Source organism: Aspergillus foveolatus, assembly GCF_047715535.1.
Source record: "Aspergillus foveolatus strain CBS 279.81 unplaced genomic scaffold BDW70scaffold_201, whole genome shotgun sequence".
Taxonomy (NCBI): domain Eukaryota; kingdom Fungi; phylum Ascomycota; class Eurotiomycetes; order Eurotiales; family Aspergillaceae; genus Aspergillus; species Aspergillus foveolatus.
Window position 1 is genome coordinate 339 of NW_027396265.1, and position 12,037 is coordinate 12,375.

Genomic DNA, 12,037 nt, shown 5'->3' on the forward strand with positions numbered 1-12,037 from the left:
GTTGCATGAACAATCTTAAACCACAGTTTTATAACCTTTGGGTCTTCCTGCTTTGCACGCTGATAGGTAATACGTCTTGTATATCGTGTACGTATCTCAGAATGTCGATTAACATATTTATAAGGCCAGTTGATTCCGAGAGCTGCTGTTGGATCTTGTAATCAATTGTATAGCAATGTTTGAGCCATCCCCCGTAGAAATTCAGGTCGAATTGGAAATCCTCGCATATCTGCATTTAATAATCTCTTTAAAAGCAATTCCTCTTCAAATTCAGTCAGTTTATGGCCATTTGCGCGTATCTCTGCGCGCGGTTTCCTTCCCTTTAGACGCGCGTGTAGGGTCTTTTCAGGCACCGCGTTGACTTTAGCGGCCTTCAAAATTGATTTAATTTTTTTGATCTTTATAGGCCTGCATGGCCATCGGAAGGCGAGTCTCTTGAGAAAGAGGTATTATATATAATCGGCGTGAAGAAATGACGGTTTGCATGATGCTTGAGGTGGTCGGGGTGAAGATCCGCCGCTCGATGGTATCCGCCGCTCGGTGGTTGATTACGTTAATCTTTTATTCAATAAATACATAAGAATAATATTCTATATATTTCTTTTAATCTATTATACCTTAACCTGATCCCGTATTTTTTAACCGTTTTGCCATAAAGGTTTAACCGAACGGTTAAAAATATCCACTCTATGGGGGGTTAATGCTGCTTCATAGACATATATGGTGGAAGGCAAGGTCTTTACTCATTCCATCTCCTCCTCATACTGAACCCCACAGCAACGTCACTAAGATCATGATATGGGAACGCCGACTGCCAACTAGTAGCACATTCACCTGAGTTCCTTTGCGTCCTACACAGGTCGCTTATTGACGGTCTCATTGGTAGGTTTTATAGATAAAGAAGAGACTCCCAATGTAAATAGTCCGCAGTTGATACGTCAGACAGTTGTGGTAGGGTAGTACGACCCATGGAAGCCAAACCCAATCGCCGAATTACATACAGCACGCCCAACCTCCAGCATAGTGCGTGCATCCAGACAAAGAAGATAGCTTGTGCCCGTGTCTCCATTTAAGACGACACTAAGAAGGTAGCCAGCATCTTCAGCCTCTGCCTTACCGTCCGGAACAAAGATGGCTTCGCCAGGTGTATGCCGCTCGTGTTCCCACAGCAAGAACTTTTGCGTTTCTAGGTCGACTTTTGCAATGGCGTCGAAGAAGGATGACTAGAAGCAGTCGGCGACATCATTAGCTCGGCTATTAGAGATTTCTTGAATGGGATATCTTACTTTCCCTTGATTCACAAGGTTGTAGACGTATCGGGTCCTCCTCGTCTTGAAGCGTGGGTTGATGGTTGGGAGGTCCCCGACACAGTCGTCATCTATTCTCAATATTGCCTCTGCGGCTAAAGGGCAGGTAGATGCGGATGTACTCTCCTCGGTTGCCCTGCCGTTTACAAGCGGCAGACGGTAGCGAACCAAGCTGGGGCGAGAGAGCTCACTGCCATAGTACCTGGTGACATTGGGACCGGTGGAGACCATGGCAACATAGTACGCCCGCTGGATCATCTCGTCGGTAGGATACTGGATGATATCGCAGATAATGTCGGTGGATCCACTACGTCTCGTGTCCTGCCATGCATTGACAGTATGAAAGCAGAAAAACGCCGGGCTCACGTATGTAGCCACGACGCCTTTGCCGTGCAATCGGTCAACGACATACCATCGGGCTTGAACATTGCGATCGAAGTTTAGAGCGTCCGCTATGTTCCTTTCCCAGAGTAGTTTCAGCCCGCCGGCTCCGTAGAGGGCGGGCCAGATACAGAGAATCACGTAGTCGGTGCTGATGAAAAACGAGTGCAGGTAGGCTGCCTTGACATCGGGACCCGTAATGGTTGCGATGATCTCGGTCTGCCCGGTCTTTCCAGAGGTCCTAAAGATGCGGTAGGTTGCATACCTTCCGATGTCGAGATTGTAGTTATAGACATCTCCTGTTGCGGTATCGAACTCGGCATGAGCACACGAGAGTGGCCCTTTGAGGTCGGGGTGCAGGTCGCTTTGCCGAGTTACACCTATTGGCTCCAGAGTATCGGGGTCAATCTTGATGGAGTACAAGTTAGTCTTGTACAGTGTGCCAAATAGGTGGAGAGCAATCCTACGTGTTTCAGCACATTGGCATCTGTCAACGAGGTCAGGCTGCGGAATGGAGCGCCAGCTCCACGTGCTTGTAGGTTTTCCGGCACACCAGGAGCCTAGCGCGTGGTCCGGTTAGAAAATCAGATGTAATCCCAGCGATAGCTTGAAGAGACAGAGGGCTAACATTGGCATGTAGCGTGACTCCGGCATTGACAAGCCCCGGGTCCTTGGAACTGAAAGGCGGATGAAATATCGACTTGACCTTGCGGAAAATGCTCTCGCAGGGATCTCGCTTCTGCCCAAAGGTCATCCCCTTCAACCTGCCGGACTTTCGCGCTTCTTCAATCAGGGCGTCAACCTGCCCTCGGGAGTTGTATAGCACCTTGCACGTCCCTGTGGGCTGCGGCACCAACTCGAATCGGTGCACGAATGAGAAGCCGTCGAACCAGTGGCTGAGCTGAAAGTTGCTGCCCTTGACTTTGTACGTCCCCGGACCAACCCTGTACAAAGTACCGGCGAGCTGGTTGGGGAGGGATCCAACGACTTGTAGCTCCACGGGGTTGCGCTGCTCCGCGGTAGCTTCGAACTGAAAAAGGCGTCATTGTCAGTTAGCGAACTTTATCAATTTTATGATAGAGCTATTTACCCCTGCATCATTTGGCCAGCCATTGAATGGTGCTTCAGAACCCCCTTGGTCCGCCATCTGTCTCTTAAAAAGTGATATTTGCGAGGGGCAACACAGGAAGGCAGTAATGCAGTTGATACGGGGCGAAAAAATAGAACGATGACAACGTAAAACACAACCGGAGAAGATTACATGAAATATCAAGAGTAAATATCGATAGCGAAAGACCATAGTGGTCATGGATTCCAATACTGAGTCAGAACGGGGCAGCCAGCCATTCCCCGCACCTCCCTCCCTCCAGCCGCTATCACCCGAACCATGTCTGGTGGTGGGAAACACGCCGGCTAGAGTACTCTCCAATGTCGGACTGTTTTCTTTTTATGGCAAGCTACATAGTCTCTGCCCGTCCGTCGGCGACTTTTTGACCCTACCAGCTGTCGGAGTTTGCGCTTGTTGTGGTTTCTGGCGCCTGCTTCGCAACGCAGGCAGCATGATTCTCAGTAACTACTTCACGCAGCGTTGCCTTTCGCCTCCTAGCATGTCGAAATGGCTTCGTTTCGTTTGGTCTAATTTAAGTGATCTTATTGACTGCTTGCAACAATGTCAAAGGATTCGCATAGAGTCCAGGTTTCGAATCCGCACTGCGATCTAGACCAGGTGACCAGGATTCCACTGAAGCTTGGTCAGTACAAGGTGACCATTGCAATTGCCGCCGCTTGTATCTTTATCGGAGCCGGGTTGTTACCAGAGATTCTATACCTAATATTGATCAAGGTCGTAGGGCTCGAACTCTGGATCGGTACGCCATGTTCCCCTCCCCACCCGGGTGCAGTAGTGGTGCGGTTTGCTAACAGGACGAGTGCTGCAGTATTTACGATTATCGCAGCGGCAATCGGCGCATTCAGTTTTTTGGCTCTGCTTCGCCGGACCTGGAGTCTCATTCACTCAGAATCTACCTGTTGACCACCTGGCAGCAAGCGATACCATGTTAGTGGGATCCTGGTTTCTATCTAGTACCCAGCGGATTTCAAATGACTAATGCGATGTTTGTTCGGGTGCATAGCTCGATTATTTTCAATGGAACTTTTTCACGGGCTTCTGTTACATCGCGGCCTTGATGATAGCGGCGATTAGCATGAGCCGGGAGCGCGCGGACACATCGACTCGACTGATCAGTCTGCCCCTACCAATTCTGATCCTTCAAGTTAGCAGCCAGTTACTATGCGCTTGTGTGATGACCCGGATGCACGCCCCATATCCGTTCCGCGTTTCGTCGATGGACCGAACAGCCCTCGTACGACCGGGGGTCTACACCATTATCGAAGACGTGCTCGCGGTCGATGGCGGACAGGGACAGGAGTATCGGCGACTGCTTGATGCTCAATATTGCTGCAGCAAGCCGATTCGTGTTCTCCTGGAGCGCCTCGACTTGGCGTGGGGCCTTTCTGGAGCAGTCGTGGCGACGGTGCTCATAACTCTCATCGCCACTCTCTCAAGCAGGGATACAGTATTTCTCATTGGTGGGTCGAGCCGCTGGGTGTTTTGGAGGGAGTCTCTCGCTGATGCCTTGTTGTCTTTCTAGGATGGCTGACACCCTGGAGGTGGGCCGGGTTGCTGGCTGTGGCGACGCGATGGATGTGGGATATCGCGCTCATGCATGAACAGGGCGAACAGGCTGAGAAGAGATGAGGTGGTAGGGTGACACCGTGCCTTAGGGACATTGCCTTGGCGACCACGTTAGTACTGTTCGTAATGCGAGCGCATGATAAGACATTGAGGGGGACCGTCCCCGGCGCCGGTTCCTGGGGTTTTGAGCCCACAAATGGACATAGACTGTGGCAGATCCAAAGACACCAAAGATTTCTCCAAGTCCGAGTAGTCCCGCTGGGCCGTGTTTGGGCGCCAGAGCTGGGTAGTCTCCGCGGGGTCCCCGAATGTATTTGCGCTAGCAGGCTCTAGCTCACAGCCTTCCTATGGCTGGGGGTCCACATCTATTGGCTACGGCTTGTGACGGCTTGGGAACAAGCCTCCTTTGGAGGGGGAGGTAGTTGTCACGGACAAGCTAGCTATATAGGTGCGATCCGGGCAGACCAGGCGATAGGGCCTGATCAGAGTGACCTTTTTGGTCCAGTTGGGAGTATGCTTGCCCGGAAACATGCTCTTATAATTGGTAGCTGTTGATTCTAACTACAGTAAGGTTTCTAAGTATTCCGCGAAATGAGCAGGAAAAAAGTGCAAGTGAATACTGTTACAACCAGACATGTATTAACTATTACAATTTAAAAACAAGATTTGTCAGCTTCATAATCAACATCTAAAGGGCCGGATTGAGGCAGATTGGCAAGTTTTATGCTAGTGCGGATATTTGCCGGATGCGCTGAATATCCAACAGATATCCGCAGTTGGACTTGGATTTGGAAGCGATATCCAACATCCGCAAATCGTGGACTTGGATGTGACTTCCACATCCAAGTCCTATAGATTTGCCGCACTCTAAATGGACAACTGGATCATTGTTTGTGGCCAGATGAGGGGCTCAGAATGTAATGGGTTCCGTGCAGCAAGGACCCCGGTCGTGTGTCAGTGATAATGTGACCAATTGGTAGCGGCGCTTCCGGTGGCACAGTCAGCCTGCATGTGAACTTATTCCTGGGGTCAGTGACTCACCAAATTAGCACCCCAAGCGTTTCATGTTGGCGAATGAGGAGTCAGCCCCGTCATGCCCTTTCGGGAAGGACTCCAGAAGCCCTACAGGCACCGCAGAGACCGTGGAAGAAGCCTTGCCTAGTGTTGTGAATGCTCAGAGGGGAAAGGGCAAAAGGAAACTGTATCAACTACACGGACGTAGCCTACTAAGGATCGGATGCCATATGACGATTGATTCTCTATCTTGTTGACGATAGATCTCTTCACTCTTCCACAATCTGTCTATCTGTTGAGGGGTCAGATCCTCAGGGGTTAGAGGTCGCGCCCAAGCCACGATGTCACGTGGCGTAAGCCGGCATATACATGACATGTCGGCTCTGGAGGTGGTTGCTAGCGTCGATTTGGTCATGTGATTGATATATGTAACGAGCGATTGCATTGAAGGTCTTGAAGGTCCTAATCTTCTAACTACAATCTGTATAGGCTATTTATGCCTTTTCAAAGGCTTCAAGAAAGAATGTTCTCGATATCAGTAGATAATTCAGTTAATATATAGATAGTTGCAATCCGCCTATGGCGGTGTGATTGCCTCATATGATTGGACGAGCGAGGTGCTGGATATTGATTAGTAAGAGGAGGTCCTCTCTGGTCGACATGACATTTCCATATCACCTAGTACTTGGCTGGCGTTCCGAATCAACTATGGAGACTTTCGCACGTGAATTACCTTAGCCGGCGCGAGCAATCGACATCCTGCCTACCCTAGTGTAAGGAACGAGAACTAATAGATATCGTATTATCAAGAATACGACGAGTGAGGAGAGGAAGCGGAGGTCCGGAGGACCCCGCGGCTAAGTCTCGATGGTGAGTCACGTGGCCGATCGGGTCTTAGCCCTACAAGCCGGATTGGGACCGTGACACTTACCCTCCTCCTCAAACGCGTAGGCTAACTAGGAGTCTTTATCTACAAAGAGATGCTGGGGAGTCTGACATAAACTTGACAGAATAGTGGAGAACTGAAACATTGGGTTGGGAATACCTTCATGTTCTGGGGACAAAACTTTCGGGTGCAGGGGGCTTGTTCGGGTTCTTCTTGTGATACTCGAGAATCTTCTCGGGAGCGTTTTTGAAGTCTGTCCAGTGTTGCCACGGGGGGTTCGAGTTCCAGTCATGCCAGGGGCCATAATAGAGCGCTTTGTGCTGAATATTGCCTCGTATCTCACGGCAGTCAACAATCTTATCAATCTCCCATTCGTCATGAGCTTCTGTCTCCTCAGGGTCAAATATCTGGTAAGGAGGCTCCGGAGTTTCTATTTGCCTGGGGTAGGCACTCTCGGGGGCTAGGCGTAACTTCCAAGGGTGAAATACCGGGGTAACTCCAGCTCGAGCCATATGCTCGGGCAGGGATACTTCATAGGCTTTGCTGTCGAGACATCAGACTATAGGCCACGGGCCAAGGGCTCTTGGGGACAGCTTCTGGCTCTCGCGTTGAAGGTTGAAATGTCGTGCGTCAATATATACTCGGTCGCCGACGCGGTACTCTGGATGGGGTTGACGGTGACGGTTAGCATGCTTTATTTAGCATTCCTGGGCCCATGCAATGTGATCTTTGAGCCACTCTTGTATCTCTTCTGTTCATTTGACTAGCATATCTGCAGCTAGGATCTCCGGGTGATCGACGGTGTTGAATGAGCCTGGTGGTTCTGCTCCGGTACGGGGGTGGTAGCCATGGTTGGCAAAGAACGGGGTCATCTTGGTGGTTTCACTAACGTGGTTGTTGGCAGCAAACTGGGCATTCGGGAGGAATTCGAGCCAATTATCTTGACTGTAGTTAATGTACGCTCGAAGTTAGTTCTTCATGAACTTGATCGCAATCTCAGACTGGCCGTCAGTTTCAGGATGCTTTGCAGAGGAAAGTTTTAACTTGATCCTATATCGTTCGCAGTAGCGGCGCCAGAGTCGGCTCACAAAAGCACCTCCGCGGTCTGAAATGATGGAAATTGGCAGTCATACTCACTAAACACGCGTCGATGCATAGCTTCAACAATTTCGTCTGTTGCTTTTGTTTGGAGGGGTCCGTAGATGCGTTGTTTAGTCAATCGGTCAACCACTACCAGGATATGATGGTAGGTGCCCCTTTTGAATTTGCATTGGGAGATCTTCTGCCAGATCCATGGAGATATGTAACCACTTCTGTTGGGGAATTGGCAGGGGGCAGAGTAGTCCTTGTTTCTTCATGTTTGATGCTTTTGCTCGGTGACATGTCGCATAAAACTGGGTATATTGGATGCAATCTTCCTTTATTCCAGGCCAGTAGTACCCTAGGAGAATCCTTCGATAGGTGCTTCTGATGCCAGGATGGCCGGCATTCCGGGGGACATGGTGGCCGCGCATGATTTGGTGTCGTAGAGGGTGGTTTTCAGGGATAAACAGTCTTCCGTGAACCCAGATTCGATTGCCTCCGCGAATCTCTATGTCTGCCATCGACACTCTGAATCCAGCATCCAGGATGATTCTAGGGAGTCTGCGTAAGCCGTCTCCTTTGGCTTTGATAATGCTGGGAACTAATTCATCATTTTCGTATGCTTGCGCGATCATTTCGTCCAATGATAGTTCATTTTCTGGACCCGGGAGTTCCTCGTGTTCAACATCAGGCTCGGCCTCTCCCTCTACAGTGTCCCCGTCTAGGTCTTCTGGGGCAGCTAGGTCTCTAGCGTCGTCAGAGTCATAGTCTGAATCCAGATCAACTGGCTCGGGGGTGCCATCGGCGAGTACTGGTGATGTTGGTACGGGTTCAAGGTCACCAGGGTGCTTCTGTCCCTGCGGAGGGGTAGCTGGGATAGAAGTAACTGGAGGGGGTTCGGAGCCTTCAGGGTCAGGTGTTTCGGGACGGTCGACTCTTGTACCACAGCGTGTGGTGACACCAAAGATCGCGCTCAGCGCTTTCTGGAGGTCCTTGTCAAGGTTCTTACTCTTCAAGAGTGTTTGAAACTGCTGTTTTCGGCGCTCATCTTCAAAGCCTTTTGGGAGATCTTGGGATCGTCGGGTAAGAATATCAGGTTTTCCGCCTTGTTTACCAGGTCGATACATGATCTTGAAGTTGAATTTGGATAGGAACTCAGCCCAGCATGCTTGGCGTCGGTTCAGTTGTTTTGTGGTCATGAAATGCTCTAGGTTTCGGTGATCAGAGTAGACCTTGACCGGTTTGTCAGGGGACACGCTAGTCAGCTCAGGACACCATGTTTCAAAGGCTCGGATAATGGCCATCAGTTCCTTACCATAGATATCATAATTAATCTCAGGGGGTCAGCTTTTTAGAGAAGAATGCTATGGTTCGGAGTACTCCATCAATCATTTGAGATAGAACTCCTGCAGTAATGAAATCAGAGGCATTGGTTTCTACCCATGTCTCCTTTGAAGGATCAAAATGAGCTAGTACTGGGGCTTCTGTGAAGGCTTTCTTCAAATCTTGAAATGCTGCTTCACATTCCAGGGTCCAATAGAACTGTCGGTAGCGAACTTTTGTTTTGCTGTTCCTGGTAGTATAAGTCTCAGAGCTGGTTGTCAATTGTGTCATTGGGTAGGCTATTTGGGAGAAGTTATGGATGAAACGATAGTAAAAAGTAGCAAATCCCAGGAATGCTAGGACGTCTTTGGTTGATTTTGGTGTTTCCCATTCTTGGACGGCTTTCACCTTTTCGGGGTCCATCTTAAGGCCGTCAACACTCACAACAAGACCCAGGTATTTGACTTCGTTAACACCAAATTCGCATTTATCGATGTCTACATAAAGGCCATGGTCAAGGAGGCGTTTCAGGATTGCTAGTACTTGGCTTTCATGTTTGTTGGCGTCTTCACTGTAGATAAGAACATCATCCAGATACGCTGTGCAGCAGACGTCTAGGAACTCCATCACAGACTTGTTGATATAGCTCTGGAAGGTGCCAGGGGCGTTGCAGAGACTAAAGGGCATTACCAGATACTCAAATTGTCCAAATCTGGTATTAAACGCTGTAAGCCATTCTTTCCCTTCCTTGATACAAAATGGTTGTACGCTGCAATAATATCAAGTTTGGTGAAGATTTTTGCTTTTGAAAGCCGGTTGAGGGTGTCGTTAACTAGGGGAATTGGGTATTGGTTCTTCACGGTGATCTCGTTCAGGGCTCGGTAGTCAACATATACACGGAGGCCTCCTCCAGGCTTCCTAACCACTAGAACAGGGGCTGCTGTCGGGGATGCACTATGCCGGATAAAGTTGGTGGCAAGGTGTTCTTCCATGTACCTCTTGATAACATCTTGTTCTTCCGTATTCAGGGGTTTGTAGTTCTTGGCGAATGGTAGCTTAGTATCACAGACAAGCTGGATATCATGATCTTCAGGTCGATGTGGAGGTAGTTCTTTGGCTTCTTCTTTCATGAAGACACGAAGAACGCTATGGTAGGCCTTGGGAACTTTGGCTCTGAGTTCTTCAAGGGTGTAGCTGGGCTTTCCTTTCATAAAGATATCATAATCAGCAGGTTGTACTGCGCCAGTCGTGGCTGCATAAAAGTGTTTTGCTAGGGTTGTTTGGTCTTGTGGCATGAATAGAAAGCCATGATGATCTCGGCGTTTTGCCATGGCAAGAACAGTCGAGCACTAACAAAACAGATATCTGGGCCTTCTGTAGATACTTGTTTTGCATAGCGAGTAGGTGAATCATGGGCATAGGCCTTGTATGGCCGTGCATGGGATAAGCAGCCCTTATCAAAGTAGCGTGCTGTATTGAAGTACAGTGATCGTTCTACCTAATCTACATGGGGGTTGTGATCTTGCAGCCATGGGTATCCAAGGGCAACCTTGAGTTCAGGGAGTGGTGTAATATAGAAGAGATGCTCTTCTTCATGCTCTCCAATTCGAAGAGGAGCAAGGGCCGCTTCGGTAATAGTTTGATAGAGGGTCTTGTCGGCAAGATGTAAGGAAACAGGTTTCAACAGTTTGAATGTTCTAAGCTTGAGTACGCGGGAAATAGAGGAATCTAGCACATCAACTTTACTACCACTGTCAATGAGTGTGCGGAACTTCTTTTCATTCATATAAGAGGATACAACAAGGTATTTCCCTTTCTGGAGGCTCCGTTCATCACGGGAGCTCAGAGCTAGAGAGGAGATAGTATAACATGTGCTAGGGGCCTCTATTGCTGGGGATGGTAGTCCCTGATCGCGACTTTGACCAGGGACTACTCTTTTTCCTTATCAGAGATACTGATCTGGATCTGCTTCTCAGTTTTAGTAGCAATCTCGTTGAAAGACCTGGTGCTGCGCTGGGAGAACTTTGGGCAGACAGAGTCCCAAACCATGTGGCCAGAACCGCGACAGCTTAGGCAGCGGCCTTGCTTGCGAAGGGATTCTTGCTCTTCATCGGTGAGCTTTGCGGGGTGATCTTCGGGGTTGTACCAATGGCCAATCCAGCCAGCAGGCTTGGTGGCCGTGGGACGGAGCTTCTTGTTAGCTCTGTGGTTGTTGACAGCGCCGGCGGATGTTGTAATAGGTGTGGTGCCCTGAGCATCTCTATTTCTCCAACGGGGTTGGCTGTCACTATTGGTAGTGATTGATTTGATATTGGTATCCTTGTTCCTCAGGGCTCTTGGGTAGTGGAAGTTGGTTTCTAAACGGGCTTCCTCCACGCGGCGAGCGTCTTCGAGGAGTTCCCGGGTGTTGGTGTAGCTGTGCGCGTACAGTGAGGATGCAATAGCCGGGGCTAGGGTGCCTTTGAACTGCTTGACGCGTTCAGGCTTGGAGGTGCCAGCCTTGGCCCACAGACTTAGGAGACGATGGTAATAGTGCGTCACGGTTTCATCCTTCCGCTGGATAATGTCACGGAGCTCGCGGCTTCTTGGAAGTGATAATCAGACTTGAAGGTATCCTGGGGATGAGGTCTCACAATTGTCGGAGTGTCCTTATATTCATTGCCAACGGGAGCATTCTCTTTGGGTTCCTGGTGGTTTTCCAGCTGGGCAGCTTTCAGACGGGCCAATTTGTCCTGGAGGTCTTGGACTTCCTGGTCACGTCTGGTTTGAGGTGCTGCTAGGTGTTCCTTTGCTAGCTTCTGCACTGATAGGAGTTGTACTTTATACCGGTTGCCGCGTTCACGCTCGCGTTTGATAGCACTGGAAAGCTCATCTTCTGGGGTTGGGATCCAGGTGGTCGGGGTAGGCATAGCTCCAGGCCTACCAGTACCTCCGATACTTGTACGGTCTGCAACAGTTAGAGGAGGCTCAGGTTCATTGAAGTTTTCAAGGTATAGGTGCTTCTGAGCGGCTCTAGAGTGTTTCGACGTTTGGCCTAACGCGCTAGCCAAGGTAACAGTGGGCTTCGGAAGAGCTGGCGTAGCGCCTAAGCTCAGATTGGCAGCCGGACGTTCTGGAGGAGATGATTCGGGGAAATAGCCAGGGATCGGTTGAGCGGATGCAGCATCGGAGGAAGTGTTGAAGGCTATGGAGGCTTGGGAGGGGCGTCGGGTGTGTGCTAAATTATCATGGGATTTGATTCTAGTGGACAGAGAGCTTTCATGGCCAGTGTTAGTGGTTTTCTCAGGCGAATGAGAGCGTGCTCTAGTACCAGCAGCGGGTCCAGTAGCCTGAGCCTTCTCAGGGATT

The 12,037-nt window shown here is 49.7% G+C and overlaps 3 protein-coding genes across 3 annotated transcripts; 1 reads left to right on the forward strand and 2 right to left on the reverse strand.

The window, feature by feature from the left end:
- Positions 1 to 712: 712 nt before the first annotated feature.
- Positions 713 to 3,105, reverse strand: BDW70DRAFT_145893 (carotenoid oxygenase family protein). The gene is made up of 5 exons (XM_073738498.1): positions 2,779 to 3,105; positions 2,317 to 2,718; positions 2,156 to 2,248; positions 1,287 to 2,096; positions 713 to 1,223 (listed from the first exon to the last, which is right to left on the reverse strand). Exons 1-5 carry the CDS (start codon positions 2,995 to 2,997, stop codon positions 939 to 941), a joined length of 1,809 nt encoding a protein of 602 aa, XP_073590612.1. The 5' UTR covers positions 2,998 to 3,105; the 3' UTR covers positions 713 to 938.
- A 252-nt stretch (positions 3,106 to 3,357) lies between these two features.
- Positions 3,358 to 5,003, forward strand: BDW70DRAFT_167838 (uncharacterized protein; the record flags this gene model as incomplete). The annotated part of the gene is made up of 4 exons (XM_073742325.1): positions 3,358 to 3,556; positions 3,612 to 3,616; positions 3,821 to 4,277; positions 4,340 to 5,003. The coding sequence occupies 4 exons, from the start codon at positions 3,358 to 3,360 to the stop codon at positions 4,444 to 4,446; spliced, it is 768 nt and encodes a 255-aa protein (XP_073590613.1). The 3' UTR covers positions 4,447 to 5,003.
- Positions 5,004 to 6,214: 1,211 nt separating this feature from the next.
- On the reverse strand, positions 6,215 to 6,963 carry BDW70DRAFT_43413 (uncharacterized protein). The gene has a single exon (XM_073744011.1). The coding sequence runs from the start codon at positions 6,793 to 6,795 to the stop codon at positions 6,445 to 6,447; it is 351 nt and encodes a 116-aa protein (XP_073590614.1). The 5' UTR covers positions 6,796 to 6,963; the 3' UTR covers positions 6,215 to 6,444.
- Positions 6,964 to 12,037: the final 5,074 nt, after the last annotated feature.

What these genes read in the sequence shown, in the direction of transcription:
- BDW70DRAFT_43413 (XM_073744011.1), bottom strand. Translation starts at nt 6,795, where the DNA reads ATGGCTCGAGCTGGAGTTACCCCGGTATTTCACCCTTGGAAGTTACGC.
- BDW70DRAFT_145893 (XM_073738498.1), bottom strand. Translation starts at nt 2,997, where the DNA reads ATGACCACTATGGTCTTTCGCTATCGATATTTACTCTTGATATTTCAT. An exon ending in GAGTCACGCTACATGCCAAT is followed by an intron (nt 2,249 to 2,316) that starts GTTAGCCCTCTG and finishes ACCACGCGCTAG; the next exon opens with GCTCCTGGTGTGCCGGAAAA. An exon ending in ATGCCAATGTGCTGAAACAC is followed by an intron (nt 2,097 to 2,155) that starts GTAGGATTGCTC and finishes TACTCCATCAAG; the next exon opens with ATTGACCCCGATACTCTGGA.